This window comes from Eschrichtius robustus, chromosome 1, assembly GCF_028021215.1.
Source record: "Eschrichtius robustus isolate mEscRob2 chromosome 1, mEscRob2.pri, whole genome shotgun sequence".
Lineage (NCBI taxonomy): Eukaryota > Metazoa > Chordata > Mammalia > Artiodactyla > Eschrichtiidae > Eschrichtius > Eschrichtius robustus.
This window is the reverse complement of record NC_090824.1, coordinates 23,783,411-23,798,179: the sequence shown is the minus strand read 5'-3', so window position 1 is coordinate 23,798,179 and position 14,769 is coordinate 23,783,411. Positions and strand designations below refer to the sequence as shown.

General features: G+C 43.3%; 1 protein-coding gene across 15 annotated transcripts in view; it reads left to right on the top strand.

Annotated features, from left to right (window-relative positions):
- NRXN3 (neurexin 3) overlaps positions 1-14,769 on the top strand; it is a 1,618,670-nt gene that overhangs the window by 1,034,714 nt on the left and 569,187 nt on the right. For 4 of the 15 annotated variants that reach the window (XM_068559382.1, XM_068559572.1, XM_068559550.1 and 1 more), the window contains exon 1: positions 991-1,252. The exons of the other annotated variants lie outside the window; for them this stretch is intronic. In XM_068559382.1, coding sequence (XP_068415483.1) covers positions 991-1,252 — 262 coding nt within the window. Of the gene's footprint in view, positions 1-990; positions 1,253-14,769 lie in introns of those variants that run through there. 15 annotated transcript variants of the gene reach the window in all.

Below are 14,769 nucleotides of genomic sequence, written 5' to 3'. Positions count from 1 at the left end.
GGCACTGATTTGCTCTCGGGAGTGCGCTATTTGCATATGACTTGCCCATTTGTGAATGTGGCTCCCCAACTCCTCGCTTCACTTCACCTGTACCTCCCAGTTCCGCGCACTTTGCAAGCGCCCGCCCCCCTCTTGGCCACCTCTGCCGCCTGCCGGGCACCTCCTCTCGCGCCTTCCCTGCTCGCCCACCCACCTCTCCGCGCCCCGTGCCACGTTGGTTTGGGTGGCTGCTCCGCGCCGGCTTCCTTCTCCTCTTCTTCTCTCTCTCCGGTCCTTCTTGTTGTCTTCCTCCGGCTGCTGCTGCTGCTTTTCATCCAGTTGGGAAACCCAGGACGCAGGCGGCTGCTCCGTGGAGCTCTTGCAGAAAGCGCAGGGCTAACAGCCTCCGCGCCCGTACACCGACACTGCGAGGAACCCGCGAGGAACTCTCCCACCGGCAGCCCCCCTTTGCCTGGCAGTTCTGCATTGCAGCGCATGGGAGTGGAAAACGAAAAAAAAAAAAAAAAATGTTCAAACTGCTTGGATGTTGGGATAAACTAACCTGAACCTACTTGGGTCTCCTGCTGCCTCCTCCTCTTCCTTCGTTTCCACCTTTCCTCTGTGTGGCTTTCCGGAGTGTGCCGTTAAGTCATCCGGCCTGAGGTGCCCAGAGATCAGGAGCTGCGCCTGGCCTCCCCTGACATGTGTGGCATCCCGGGGCTCCCTAGGAGGGCTGCTATACCTGGGTGGACTTTGACATCCTAAATTTCAGCTCCAGGAAAGGGGAGCTTTTGCCTTATATCCTTTTATTTTTTAAGTAGTAGCTGTTTTTTGTTTGTTTGTTTGTTTGTTTTTTCATCATCTGTCTTGAAAACGCTTATGCCTTCCCTCTTTCCAAAATGTGGGCAAGTCTTTCTCCTGCTATGATGGGCCCCTGGGCATCATGAACTTCATTATTGCTCACTGGCTGGAATTCAAACTGCCCATCTGTGGTGGTCCTGTGTGTTGACCATGCACCTAAGAATCCACGCGAGACGGAGCCCTCCTCGCCGGCCGGCCTGGACGCTTGGGATCTGGTCCCTCTTCTGGGGATGTATCGTCAGCTCTGTGTGGAGTTCCTCTAATGTAGCCTCCTCCTCCTCCTCCTCCTCCTCCTCCTCTTCTTCCTCGCCGGGGTCTCACTCTCAGCACGAGCACCATTTCCATGGCAGCAAGCATCACTCAGTGCCTATTTCTATCTATCGCTCCCCTGTTTCCCTTCGAGGAGGGCACGGTGGGTCTCTCTGCTCTTTATCCTTTTAATGGGGCATAGCAATTCCTTAACCCACTTGCCTTTCAGGTAATGTTAAGGGTGGGAAGAGAATTTTAAAAATTGAATCTAAAATAATGAAAAGCATCGCATGTGCATGAGGGAAGAAAATGTCCAGTTTCTCCCTAAAAGGCTAGAGTTTTCTGCCCCAGTCTCCCCATATTCTCTAATGGGTCCTCCTCTCCTTGGCTCCCTTATTCATAGCTTCACAAGCACCACATTCTCCCCTTTGCAACCTTCTGCCTCCTTCACCCCCCATGATGGCAGAAAACTTAGTCAGATAAGTCCCCAGTGCTGCACTTTTGAGAATTCATTCATTCACCTTGCTCTCACCCTTCTTCTCTCTGATCTTGTTTGAGAGCTAGTCGTGGGAAAATAGCAGACAGCAGGAATCCTTAGGTCTTCAGCCTGAAGTTGATTGAACTGCTATAAAGTGGCCTGTGTGGTAAAGGTCGGGGGAGTGGGGGAAAGTAGCTGAGTGTAATCTTTAATAACCAGTGGTCATTATTGTTCATTTGGGCCGCTTTATGTTTGTCCACATGTCAGAAGGAGAGAGCAGCTATCATGAAAACTGTACACCTAATATTGCTAACTACCCAAGAGGAAGCAATGTATCAGATAAGGCAAAGTCCATTTAAAATTTAACCAAGTGTAAATTATTGCCACTTCAGTTCCACCATTTATGGAAATGTTATTTCAATTAAAGGTAGCACGGGTGGGCTTGTTCACACAATATAAGTACAATATGTTTTGCTCTAAATGACCCTCCTTGCATAGCGATTGAAGGAAGAGCTCTACGTATGGCTCTTAAAATTATATTCAGCTTTGAGCAGGCTGCCTCTGAAAGGGTGATGTCTGCCACCGAGGTAGGCGCCTGCTGTAGTAAACTGTTCTGAAGAAGGGAGCTTCGTTATTTGTTTACTATGCACTCCACCCTGATGGTGAGGAGAATGCGGATCACAGAACCCAACTGCAGGAGCAGCCCTCTGGGGGGCAGCGAGAGCAAACCACACTCGAGGTCCCCTGCCCTAGCTTGTATTTTGAAGGCCTATAGCATACAGACCGCATTCGGAATGTCAGTTCTTCCCACTGCCTCCTAGCCCTGGGTTTCTGCTCTGTGCTCTCTGTAGTGTTAAGTGGAAGCACATTGAGAAAATGCCAGCACGTACTCTGGCTCTTTCTGACTGTCTCTTTACATTTTATTTGATGGAGTTGTCAAGCAGCTCAGAGCTTGTAAGGTGGGTGGAGGCGGGTGGTGGGAAGGAGGGAATGCTTGATCTTGATCTGGTTGTTGTATTTCTCTGTGACTCCTGCTAGGTGGGGTGTAAGCTTTCAAAAAAACAAACAAAAAAAAAACCACCCTAGGAGAGGAAAGAACCACAACCACCAAAAATGCAAAAGCAATTTCATGGAAGTAGAAACTGTTAGCTCCTAAGGAGGAGAGGGACTGGGAGTGGGGGTGGGATTGTGAAGAGTGGGAAAGAAAAAGAGGGGAGTGGGAGGCGGAGGAAGCCAGACACACTATTCCTAATAGCCGTATTTATACACAGAAATGCTCAGCGATAATTAGCTAAGTTTTGCTAATTAGTGTAAATGACCAGCAGGGAGATGAAGATTATGTATTAGTTAGAGGTTATAGGCTGGCAAGGTCTCCATGTTTTCTGTTCGGGATGTAAACAGTTAAAAGCAGCTACTAGTTAAGTGACGGAATTTGCAATACTTACCGGGGATTCCTAGGTCTTTCAATCTCTTTCTTTCTCTCTGGCACTTGCTCTCTCTCTCTCTCTCTCTCTCTCTCTCTCTCTGTGTGTCTCTCTCTCTCTCTCTCTGTTTCTCTCTTTCTCTGTTTCTCTGTTTCTCTCTCTCTCTCTCTCTCTCTCTCAGCTAAAGGGGCAAAAGGGGTTGAGCCAGCACAGGTTAAAAACAACTCTTCTCTGTTCATTTCTTCATTGATCAGTTGCTCAGTACCCTCTAAATCTTCTTAACTGGTTCCGTCTTCTTTCACATTAACCTACATCTGATAAGATTCAGTACGATGGAAAAGGAGAACAAAGTAAATAAATGACTAGAGACCCTAGAAAAGGCCCTCAGATGCGCAGAGCTGAGAATGCAGTGAACTTCAGGATCTGGCATGACTGAGACAAGAAAGCTCATGAAATCAACTTTTCAGTATCCTCTTTCAATCCTGAAGTCCCATCCCACTGATCTGGGCTTAGAGACTGAATGCATCTATATTAAGCAGGCTCCTTGCATATTTAATTAATGTTTTTGAGCTTGAAATCAAGAGAAGCAGCAAGCAACAAGATACCCCAAACTCTGGCTTCAATCCCTTATCTAAGCTGTGCCCTTTTCTCCCTGAAAGGACCAGGAGACCCCTCGGTGCTTCGTTAATGCTCCTCTAATTCTTACTTTGAGTACACTTGCTTTCCCCTAGTCCAAGACAAAGGCTTAGCTAACAGCAATTGTTTTAAAAAATCTTTTAGATGGAGGTGGTAGGAGGCATAGCACCATGAGACTAATGGTTGTTACTAATAGTTTTCTGCCAACCCTATTCCAGAGTTAAAAGGAGCAGTCTGTACTGTCTGTGAGGAAGTAAATGCCCTTCATTCTGGTATAAAATGAAAACTAGAGCCTTGAGTTCAAGAACCTTCTCTGGACTCAAGAGAGATTTTTTCCTTTGCTTGTTTTGTCTACCCTTGTTCACTTTGCACATTTCCTGAGAAGCCGGAGGTCCTCAGAGCTGCCAGTTAATGAGTTTTTGCCACCCCTCCTTCTAAAACATCCTGCCCTGTGGTGAGACTCACACTAAAACAGATGGAAGAAAGAGAAATTCTCCAAACAGCTGTTCTTCCACCCATGCTTGGTTCTGATCTTTAAGAAATTGATTATGTATAGATTTGCCTAAAATCTTGATCCCAGGGCAGCCTAGAGCAGGCTGAGCTCCTTTATAAGTTGGGGAGACTAAGGCCACACCTGCCCGGGGTATCCAAAATAGTCTCAGGTTAAGGTTGTGTCTTCAGATACAATTAACTCTCTTCTCAATTGGAGTCTAGTAAGCTTTTCCCCATTGCTCAGTCCCTTCCTTCAGGCTCCCTGCTTTCTTTCATGCTCTCTTCTATTGAACTAACATTTATTGGGTATTTACTATGTTACACAGGCTGTGTGTAACCTGCTAAGGATAGAAAACTAAATAAGACATTGTATTGTTCAGCACAGGATAATTTCAGAAGTATTTGGATCATCTATGAAAGATAAGTGCTTTTAAAAATTTTTTAAATTTGAGGGATGGGACGAGGATCCAGATACCCAACCAAATTAATTTAATATAAAATCTAAATATCCCTTGTGAAATGCAGATTCACATTGTTCTGTTATTCAAAATAACCCTACAGGTATTTTTCATCCTCAACTTTATTTTCATACTTATATATCATGCTTATTGAAGCTCCTGGATAATTTAGTGGTATGGGACATATAAATACTAAAATACATTTGTTTACCAACCTTCAGTTTCATAGGAGAGTTTCGTATATTTGCTTTCCTCTCTCCCACCTTTAAGAAATCCAATGCACATCTACTTAAAAATATTTTAATACTTATAGTTTAGAAAAAGTTTTCTCTATAGAGCCTAGGTTTAGTATGTTCCTTATATTTTATTTTCCATAAAATAGCAGACCTTCCTGTCTCTTTAGGCGTTTGGGGGTACCTAGTTGAAAACCTAAAACTCAATTTTACAAGGGAATATACCACAATGTATTTAGAGGAAAGTCTCTTGCTCAGAAACCTGTGTGTGTGTGTGTGTGTGTGTGTGTGTGTGTGTGTAGGTGGGACAACATAAATCCTCTTCGAGTCATCTTAGCAAAGACAGCGGTGGTAGTCCCCCTTGTGGCCCATGAGCCTGGAGTCTTTCTTTAAGAAATTATGCTTCTCATTCATTGTCACAGAGACCCACCTCTGAAGTTTTTCCAGCCACGGGGCTTGTTTTGCTCTGATCTATTGAGCACTTTCTTTTGCTCAGCCAGCTGCTTTCTAACCACTTTCTCTCTCCCTTCCTTCTTGGGATTCAGATTGCTGAATAATTCAGAGTGTTGGTTGACAGATAAAATGATAAGATTTATATGTCTTTGGCCTTGCTGATGAATTAATTAAATTGGTTTCTTTTTCTCTGTCTCCTCTAGATGCATTGTTTGGCTTCTCTAAAATTTGCTGGCAAATGGTGGGTCTGGAGATTAACTTGTTCTTGAAAGGCCACCGTAGGCAGATTATACTATCCCAGTGTAAATTTCTTCAGGACTTTCAACATGGATCATTGTGCGGGGGTTGGTGGTTGGAGGTGAGGCCTGCCATATCACAGGGAGAAGAGATGAGAGAATTGGAACAATTCCTTTCAGGACAAACATAACAAAACAAAACCCTTCACCAAACCGGCTGATGGCTGGAATTTAGTAGTAAGACCTTTATTGTTTTATTGTCTGATTTTGAATCTGGAAGACATAACATATTTTACTTTACATTTTAATGAATGAATTTATCAGATCTCTGAAAGCTTACTCTGCTAGGACTCTGTGTGATTTGGGAGGGAGGCAGATCTCTCAAGATAAAACTTGAACTTAATCATACTTCCCTTCCTGGTATTAGTTTGTTAGGGCTGCCATTAACACAAAAAAACAAAAAAACAAAAAAAACAGACTGGGTAGCTTCAACAACAGAAATTTATTTTCTCACAGATCTGGAGGCTAGAAGTCCAAGATCACAGTGGTGGCAGATTTGGTTTCTTCTGAGTCCTCTCTCCTTGGCTTGCAGGTGGCCACCTTCTTGCTGTGTCTTCAAGGGGTCTTTCCTCTGTGTTCATGCATTCCCAATGTTTCCTTGTATGTTGGAATTTCCTCTTGCAATAAGGACACTGGTCAGATTGGATTAAGTTTCACTCAAAGGTCCCATTTTAACCTAATCACCTCTTTAAAGGCCCTATCTCCAAATATAGTTATATTCTGAAGTTCTGGGGGTCTAGGCTTCAACACATGAATTTTGTGGGCACACAGTTCAGCCCATAACACTCCTCCTCCTCCTCCCCCCCCCAGGACCCAGTCATTGTAAAGTAAAAAGGTACTGTTCAGTGCATCTCTGTTGAACTCAAACTTTCACTGTGGGAAAATAAAACCTTCCGTGACAGTGGCAGCAGTTTACAAAATTGATAAGATGGGGCCTCCTCAGGAAAAATCCTATTTACATATATGGAGAAAACAACACCAGTAACTGTAGTTAAAATTTGTGTTTGCTTTCCTCTCGGTTTATCTCTTGTGACTGAGTCTCTACCTTGATGTGCACACAGGCTAATTCTGTCTGACTACAGTCCCATGCTCTGCAGACAAACTCTAATACCACACTCTATGGCTCTCTATTGAGGCCGGCTGCCATTCCAGGCCTGGCGGCCCTGCTCTACCAGGGACTTCCTTTATGAAGTACAGTGGCTCACTCTTTTCCTTTCTTAGCACTAGGATGGCATGATTCTCCAATCTGTACGTCTTTAAAGACACCACTGTGTATCTTCAACCTGTCTGAGTTCCACAGGTCTGCCAGTATTTTGTAGGTCTGTTTTCTTGACTATGATAATAACTTATACCAAAGCCACAGCCACAGCCAGGTTTTCTCTTCTCTCCTCCACCAGAAGCAGCATAATGTACAAGAGGGACACACTGTGATGTTATAAAGCCCACAATCCAACTTCACCACAGTCACGCAGAGACAGAAAGAATGCAGCTTTCATTTAAACACACCTTTTTAATACTAGAAAGGAGCTCTGCATTGTGTTTAAAATGCTCTGCTGTGTTTGGCCATATCAGGGCAGGGGGGCAGAATAGCAACTGAGTTTATACAGAGCAGGTGGTTTATTTCTACTTACAGTTAGAGTTTTCAGAAAGACTTGCTGGGATCATATGCCAACATATAACGCACACCTCCTGTGTACCAGGCACTCTTCCAATGCTTTACATATATAATTTAATTTCATCCTCACAATCCTTGACCTTAATAAGGTTACCGCCATTTCATAAATAAAAACAGTGAGACTCAGAGAGCTTAAGTGACTTGATCAAAGTAGGGTAGGGGTAGAGCCAGGCTCCAAACCTGGTTCTGACCACAAAGCTCTTGGTCTTTTTGTTCTCCCTGACAGACTGTCATCTCAAGAAACAGACAACAAACACAGCGAGCTTAGGGATTATCTGATCCTCTGATGTTCCAGATGGCCAAAGTGGGGACTTAGACAAGGCCATCCAATCAGTATCAGAATCAGCTGGGAACCCAGGCAGTATGACGCTACGTCCATCACCCTTTTACTCTACAGCACGAATGCCAACTTCTCATTCCTCCAAGACCTTTTGCTTCAGGTTGATCTCCCCTTAACCAGATTAAGTCCTGTAGGAATGGATTCTGCCAGCATTGGATTTTCCTGGCCTTCTGTGAAATTAATGTTTCATATGTATTCTTCTAGTAGGTGTCTGGCTTTGCGCTAGGAGGTAGGATTCTTGGGTGTTCTGAAGGTCTCCTCAATGGGAGACCCTAGTGTGAGAAAGTGCTCATATTCAGGTTGGTTCCCATGCAGGGAGACATTTCCTGTCCTGGTTGGGCCTCACCGGCCAGAAAGCAGAGGGGAGATGACTTGTGTATTCACCTGTCTCTGTTTCCCATCTGAAGACACAGCCCAGTTGTTGTTCAAAGACACGTTCCCTGCCCCAGTTCCCACCCTTTGCTCACCAGCTGTTGAGTGGCTGTATGAACATAAAACCTCCAGAAACCTGAAAGGCACCTTTTCTGAGATACTGTCCACGCCCTCCCTTTGTTACTGTTTTGAAATATTCCTGTCAGCCACCCCCCACATTAAAACATAATGGTGTATACTCCTGAGTGACTTCTCCCCCAACTATGAATTTCAACTATTTCCCAGGCAGTCTTTCAGAATTTGAATATAATTACATGTTTTGGGTGCAAATTGTGGTTTTTGCTACATAAGAAACTAATGGAAATGATCTGCCTGTTCCTGTAGTTTACAGATTATATGCTTCAGAACCGAGGGTATATATTTAGGCGGCTTTTCTGTGTGGCACATTAAAATGAAAATGAGCTGGGGTGAGCCACCATGCTTGCTAAGCAGTAGAGCAGGTTGACAGAGCAAAGCATTAAACTGAACCGGTGTCAGTGTTTTACTTAACATTTATTTGCTTTGCACCTTTGTCATTTGATGTTGTCAGAGAAGGGAAGGGGGAGGAGATAGGCAGGGTCTGGCTGTCTGCACAGCTCAAACAAGGAGGAAGAAATCATCAGCCCACGACATCCAAGCGAAATGAGCACTTTTTAAAAATTGAAATTGCCATACAGGGAACTCTTTTTTTATGAAGAGCAGGCAAGACTTGTAAAAGTGCACAGGTGTGTCTGACAGCTTCAGGAACGTGGACCTGGGCAGACACTTGTTTTTGCAGTACGGGCGATGACTACCAAAGAGGAATTAGCTTCCCCAGGTCAAAAATTTTAAATGTGCTTCCACTGTCCATTTAATTCCTGGTTTCAAGTCCTAGACTTATCACGAGCAAGTAGGGATAGGCAGCAAAGTCTTTTGGGCTTCTTTATAAGCGATAACTAACAGAATAAAGCCAACTGCTTTGAACCACTTTTTTTTTTAATATAAATTTATTTATTTTTATTTTGTTTTATTTATTTTTGGCTGCATTGGGTCTTCATTGCTGCGCGCGAGCTTTCTCTAGTTGCGGCGAGCGGGGGCTACTCTTCGTTGCAGTGCGTGGGTTTCTCATTGCAGTGGCTTCTCTTTGTTGTGGAGCACGGGCTCTAGGGGCTTCAGTAGTTGTGGCATGCGGGCTTCAGTAGTTGTGGATCGAGGGCTCCAGAGCGCAGGCTCAGTAGTTGTGGCGCACGGGCTTAGTTGTTCCGCAGCATGTGGGATCTTCCCGGATCAGGGCTTGAACCCGTGTTCCCTGCATTGGCAGGCGGATTCTTAACCACTGCACCACCAGGGAAGCCTGAACCTCTGTTTTTAATAAAGGCTGAAAGGCCCTTGTGAACAATTAGCTCACAGGTAAAACAAAGCAAGACCCTCTTGGATTCTTTGGGTCAATTTTAGCAGCATTCTGATTTTTTTAAAGTTTGAAAAGATGATTAAAGGGTTAAATCTCAGCTACTGGGAAAATTTGGCCTCCTGAATAATTTGGGTGGGAGGGGGCTCCTGTGACTTCGATAGTCAAGGTTTTATTGTATATCTCTTTCCTTGAACCAATTATTATATATCTCTTGACATGGACCACTATCTCAGCATACTTGGATGGACATCTTTGGGTGTTCACTTCTGTCAATTCAATCTTCTTAGAAAAAATAAACCCAAGAAAGGAGACCTCTGTGCTTTTACAAGAATGACAATAGTATCTTCTTTACTCATAATAATAATAATATTAGTAATAATAATTCACTTTTTTTAGTTCTTTGAATATGCCTGACACTCTCCTAAAGGTCTCGCATTTAATTCTCCTGAGATAGGTACGGCTGTTTTTGCATTTGGAAGATGCTGACACTGAGGCAGGGAATGTTTGAGTCACTTGGGCCATGTGGAGGAGATACATAGGGCAAGATATGAGGAAAGTGCAGGGAACTTCCATGCCCTTTCCAGGCTAATCACTCTCCCCAAGTCTCCACGTGTTCCCCAACCCAGAAGCTTTCCCCATCCAGATCCCATCCTTTAGGGGTCTTTTGGAGGCTTCATTACATAAGCATGATTGATTAACTCATTGGCCATTTGTGACTGATTCAACTTCTAGCCCCTCTACCCTCCCAGGAGGTTGGGAGCGGGACTGAAAGTCCCAACCTTTAACCACCAGCTTGGCTCCACTGGCAACTAGCCAACCACCCCCACCCTCCCCAATCCTAAGGTGCTTACAGAAAGTCATTTCATTAACATAACAAAAGATATCTTTATCCTCTCATCACTGGAAATTCTGGTAGTTTTGAAAGCTGTGAGCCAGGAACTGTGGATGAAGACTGAATACATATGAAAAGTGTATTTTGGTCATCTGAATGACCAAATATGTATTTCTTATAAATTATAATATTGCAGTCAGGTACTGAACTAAATGCTTTAGCTTACCTCATTTAATCTTTACCAACTATCCTTCAGGGTAGGCACCATTCTTACCATGAATTTACAGGAAAAGAAATTGAGCCTCAGAGAGGTAAGCAATTCACCTCAAGTTCTTCCTCTTGCTAAGCAGTTAACCCCCTGCTTCTACAGTTACCCCTTAGTATCCACGGGGATTGGTTCCAAGACCCCCATGGGTACCAAAATCTGCAGATGCTCAAGTCCCTTAAATAAAGTGGTGTAGTATTAGCATATAACCTTAACCCATACACATCCTCCTGTATACTTTAAATCATCTCTAGATTACTTACAGTACCTAATACAATGTGAATGCTATGCAAATAGTTGTACATACAATGTAAATGCTATGTAAATAGTTGCCTGTGCACAGGATATTCAAGTTTTGCTTTTTTGAAATTCCTGGTATTTTTTCCAAATATTTTCGATTCGATGTTCCTGGACTCTGCAGATATGAATGAGACCCACGGATATGGAGGGGAGGGCTGACTGTGTTGAACTTAGGTCAGGTAATCTGCACAAACATAAAACCTGTTCCCTGGTATTGAGAACAACTGATCAGAACACATCCCTATATTCACAAGTCCTATTGTATTATAGGAAATTATGTGTGCTTTCTGAAGCAGCCTTTGGATATTCAGATAAGTTCCAGAGTCAGCTGGTAGGGAATGGTTACATATTCAATCAAGGATCCAAGAGTGAGGCACCCTCTTTGGTGACTCACCTACCTCATTTTTGATTCACTGTAAGAAACTCATGTATCAGGAAGTTTAGTTTCCAACATATAGGCTTTCTCCTCAAATTATAATTTAAACCACCAAACCTTCCTGGTTTTAGTTCTCTTACCTGCAAAATGAAAGAATCGCAATTAGTGATCTTGAAGTAGCCTGCCATCTTTATCTTAGCAAGTTTGGTATTCATCTTTCTATCAGTGCTAATAGGCACAATTCTGATGATTTCTAAAATACCTTGTCACTCTTATTAGATCACCTTTGAACCTACTTTTATTCTTGACCATTCATACATATGGCAGAAGCTTATTAATTATGAGGGTAAAACTAATGGAATGAATATTTCAAGAGTATCAATGGTTTTCATATTGGGCGAATACGTGTGTGTGCACGTGCACATGTGGGTGAATGTGTGAGCTAAAAAAATATAATGTAGCATAAAGGCCTTGATAGCAACCTAATCAGCTCCTGACCTGGAATGTGAAGATCAGGCATGAGGACTAAGACTGCTGTGCATTACAGACATAAAGATGTTTCAGTACCTATTCCTTATTCTGGTGTCATTTATCAGCGTGTTGTGTCAAGGGGGCTTGCATTAACACACTAATTACAATCTAAGAGGGGGACAGTGTTAATGTGACATAGGAATGTAAACCTGGGGACTTGGCCCTCTATAGCCAATCCCTGTCTTTCAGGTGATTTATTTATTGGGTTTTATATGCCAGGGGGTCGTTTTATGTGTATGTACTGCTAACCCCATCATCTGTCGGTTATTAGGGATCTACTAGACTAGCTATCATATAAGAACACTCTTCCCGACAGTGTTGAGATAGTGACCCTTTATTTCCATGCACAGGGTAACTTGGAAATAAACCCACCACCTGAACACTAAGTTTTTCAGGCCCAGGGGTGATGCCCCTAAAAGAATATTCTGATGAAAGGTCTTCATTGGACTGAAAAGCTGCCTTGCATTTGTGGAATTACCAAACGCTGGACTTGGAAGAGGTCTGTAGGGACCTTTTCCAATCAAATTATTTTCATGCAGAGAAAGATTAACAGCCTGGGAGTTTGTGAATTGTTCCCAAATCACACTTTTCAAGTTAGGGGCAAGTTGAGGCTGAAACACCAGTCCTTTCTGTACTGCACCACAGTGTTAGTATGCAAAAGCAGGTGTCACCTGTTTTGCTGTGGACAAGGAGACTGGGATGGTCTCTGGTACAACTGAAGTAATACATCAGCACAGAAAGGTCAGAGAGCATGAGAGCCAAGTTACTCCAAACACTCAAATTGGTTCCCTTAATTGCTGTCACAGAATGCAGTCCTCACTCCATCCCAGGCACTGCTCCCTCACTGGGTCCCTGCTTTCTCTCTGCCCCAGCAGCCTGGAAGGGAAACTCAGTGCACCACAGTTCAATCAAACTGTTTGATGAGAGCTTTTGAGCCTTATTACGTGGAAGGTTTCATCCAGGGAAAGGAAAGAGAAAGGGAGAAATTAAATTGAAGTGTAAATCAGTCAAGGGCTTAGATCCTGCACATCCTTTCTTTTTAATCAAGAGTAAAATGAGAGGAGAGTTTAAAGGCTCATCACAAGACACCATTAACTACCCAAGGAACTCCTGACAGAAGATGGTTTGTCATGAGAAGAAAAGTGTACAATCTACCCAAAAAAGGAAGTATCCAAAAGTTGTTTAGAAGGATGACGTTGCGGAGCAGGATGGTTTGCTTTCCTGTGGCTGCCCGGGCTTCGGTTCCCCTAGCTGGCTGGCACTTTTTCTTGCACACTTTAGGTGCTCAATACATACTTTACATCAGTGATGTAGTATATTACGTAGTGTGTAGCAGATAATTATATATTGTATATGAAAGGGTAATATGTTTTCAATTCATTCAGTTTTAGATACTGCACTGGAAATCAGTATTCAACATTTTGGCCAGTTTTCCCTCGTGGTTGACATAGTTTTGGTATATTTTTCTAAAATTGCTTGATGTTTGCAATTTTGCAAATTGTGTTTTACAACATTACAGAGAAAATTCAAGATCTTTTTTGATCCTCCCCACAGCTCTCTGCAGCAGGAGGACAAGTAGTAGAATTGTTGTCCCATTTTTTAGCTGATGTAATCAAAACTAAAGGAGCATAAATGTCTTAACCAAAGTCATTCGAGTAGTCAGTGACAGAGCGGAAACTGACACCCGGTTCCTGTCCACTGCCCTGCTTTGCATGACTGAGTATCTGGTGTAGAATTTCTGGGCTTTCTGGTAAAAGAAAAAGGAGAGGAGAACAGCAGAGAGAAGAGTGCTCGCAGAAGCACCGTTAGGACAGAAAAGTGTGATACACCTTCATTGGACTTCGCGCTTAATTATTAAGTACTTACAATGAGCAGTGCAATGCCCTGGGCTATGCTCTGCAGTGGACAATTGAAATGTGGGGTCTGTACTCAAATACTTACAGTGTGGTTACAGATTCTTTACAGTACGGAGAGCTATCCTTTCCATCCCCACAGCAATCTCAACCATGTCACCTGGATGGATAGTTGTAGCAACCTAATTAACAGACCTTCCTAAGCCTCTGATTGCCCCTTCTCTCTGTGCTCCACCCACCATTGAGCCATCCATCTCAAGTACCAATCTGTTCATGCCATTCTCGTGTGGGCTCCTCCCAGGCTACAGGATGAAGTCCAATCAGATCACATCATGCCCTCTGTAACTAGAACAAAAACTAACCCCTTACCTTCGTGATCTTGCCCCTGTTTATCTATGACTTCACTTCCTAACATGATCTTCATTAGACCTTGGCCTAATTCTTTTTTTTAAAAAAATATTTATTTATTTATTTATTTATTTATTTATTTATTTAGGCTGCACTGAGTCTTAGTTGCAGCACACGGGATCTTCGTTGCAGCACGTGGGATCTTTAGTTGTAGCATGCGGACTTCTTAGTTGTGGTATGCGGACTTCTTAGTTGCAGCATCATGCAGACTCTTAGTTGCAGCATGTGGACTTCTTAGTTGCGACATGCGTGCGGGATCTAGTTCTCTGACCAGGGCTGGAACCTGGGTCCCCTGCGCTGAGAGCACAGAGTCTTACCCACTGGACCACCAGGGAAGTCCCTTAATTCTTTTTATTTTATTTTTTAAAATTTTTGTTCCTTGAACATGCCAATTTTGTTCCCATCATAGGGCTTTTATATTATCAGTTCCTTCCCTCTGGAACATTTTCTTTTTCATCTGGATTGCCACATGTCCATTTCTTATTATAACATCAGGCTTCGACTTCAGTGTCATCTCCTTAATGGCCCAGTCTAAAAAGCACGCTTTCAAGTTCCTCTCCAGCACAACAGCATGATTTCTTTTTATTATAGCACAGATACCTCCAAGAAAGTTCATGTTGTGTGTAATGCTTCCATCAACCTCTGAGAACAGAGACCTTGTCTACCTTGTTCATGGTTGTGTCTCCAGTGCCTAAAACAGCGACTAGCAAGGAGTGAGTTTCCTAAAACATTTGCTGAACGAGTGGATGGATGGATACCTGACATATATTCCTCTCAGATGTGGCTCCCACCAGCATTTTAGCCTCAGTATTCATTAGGCCTTTTCAGA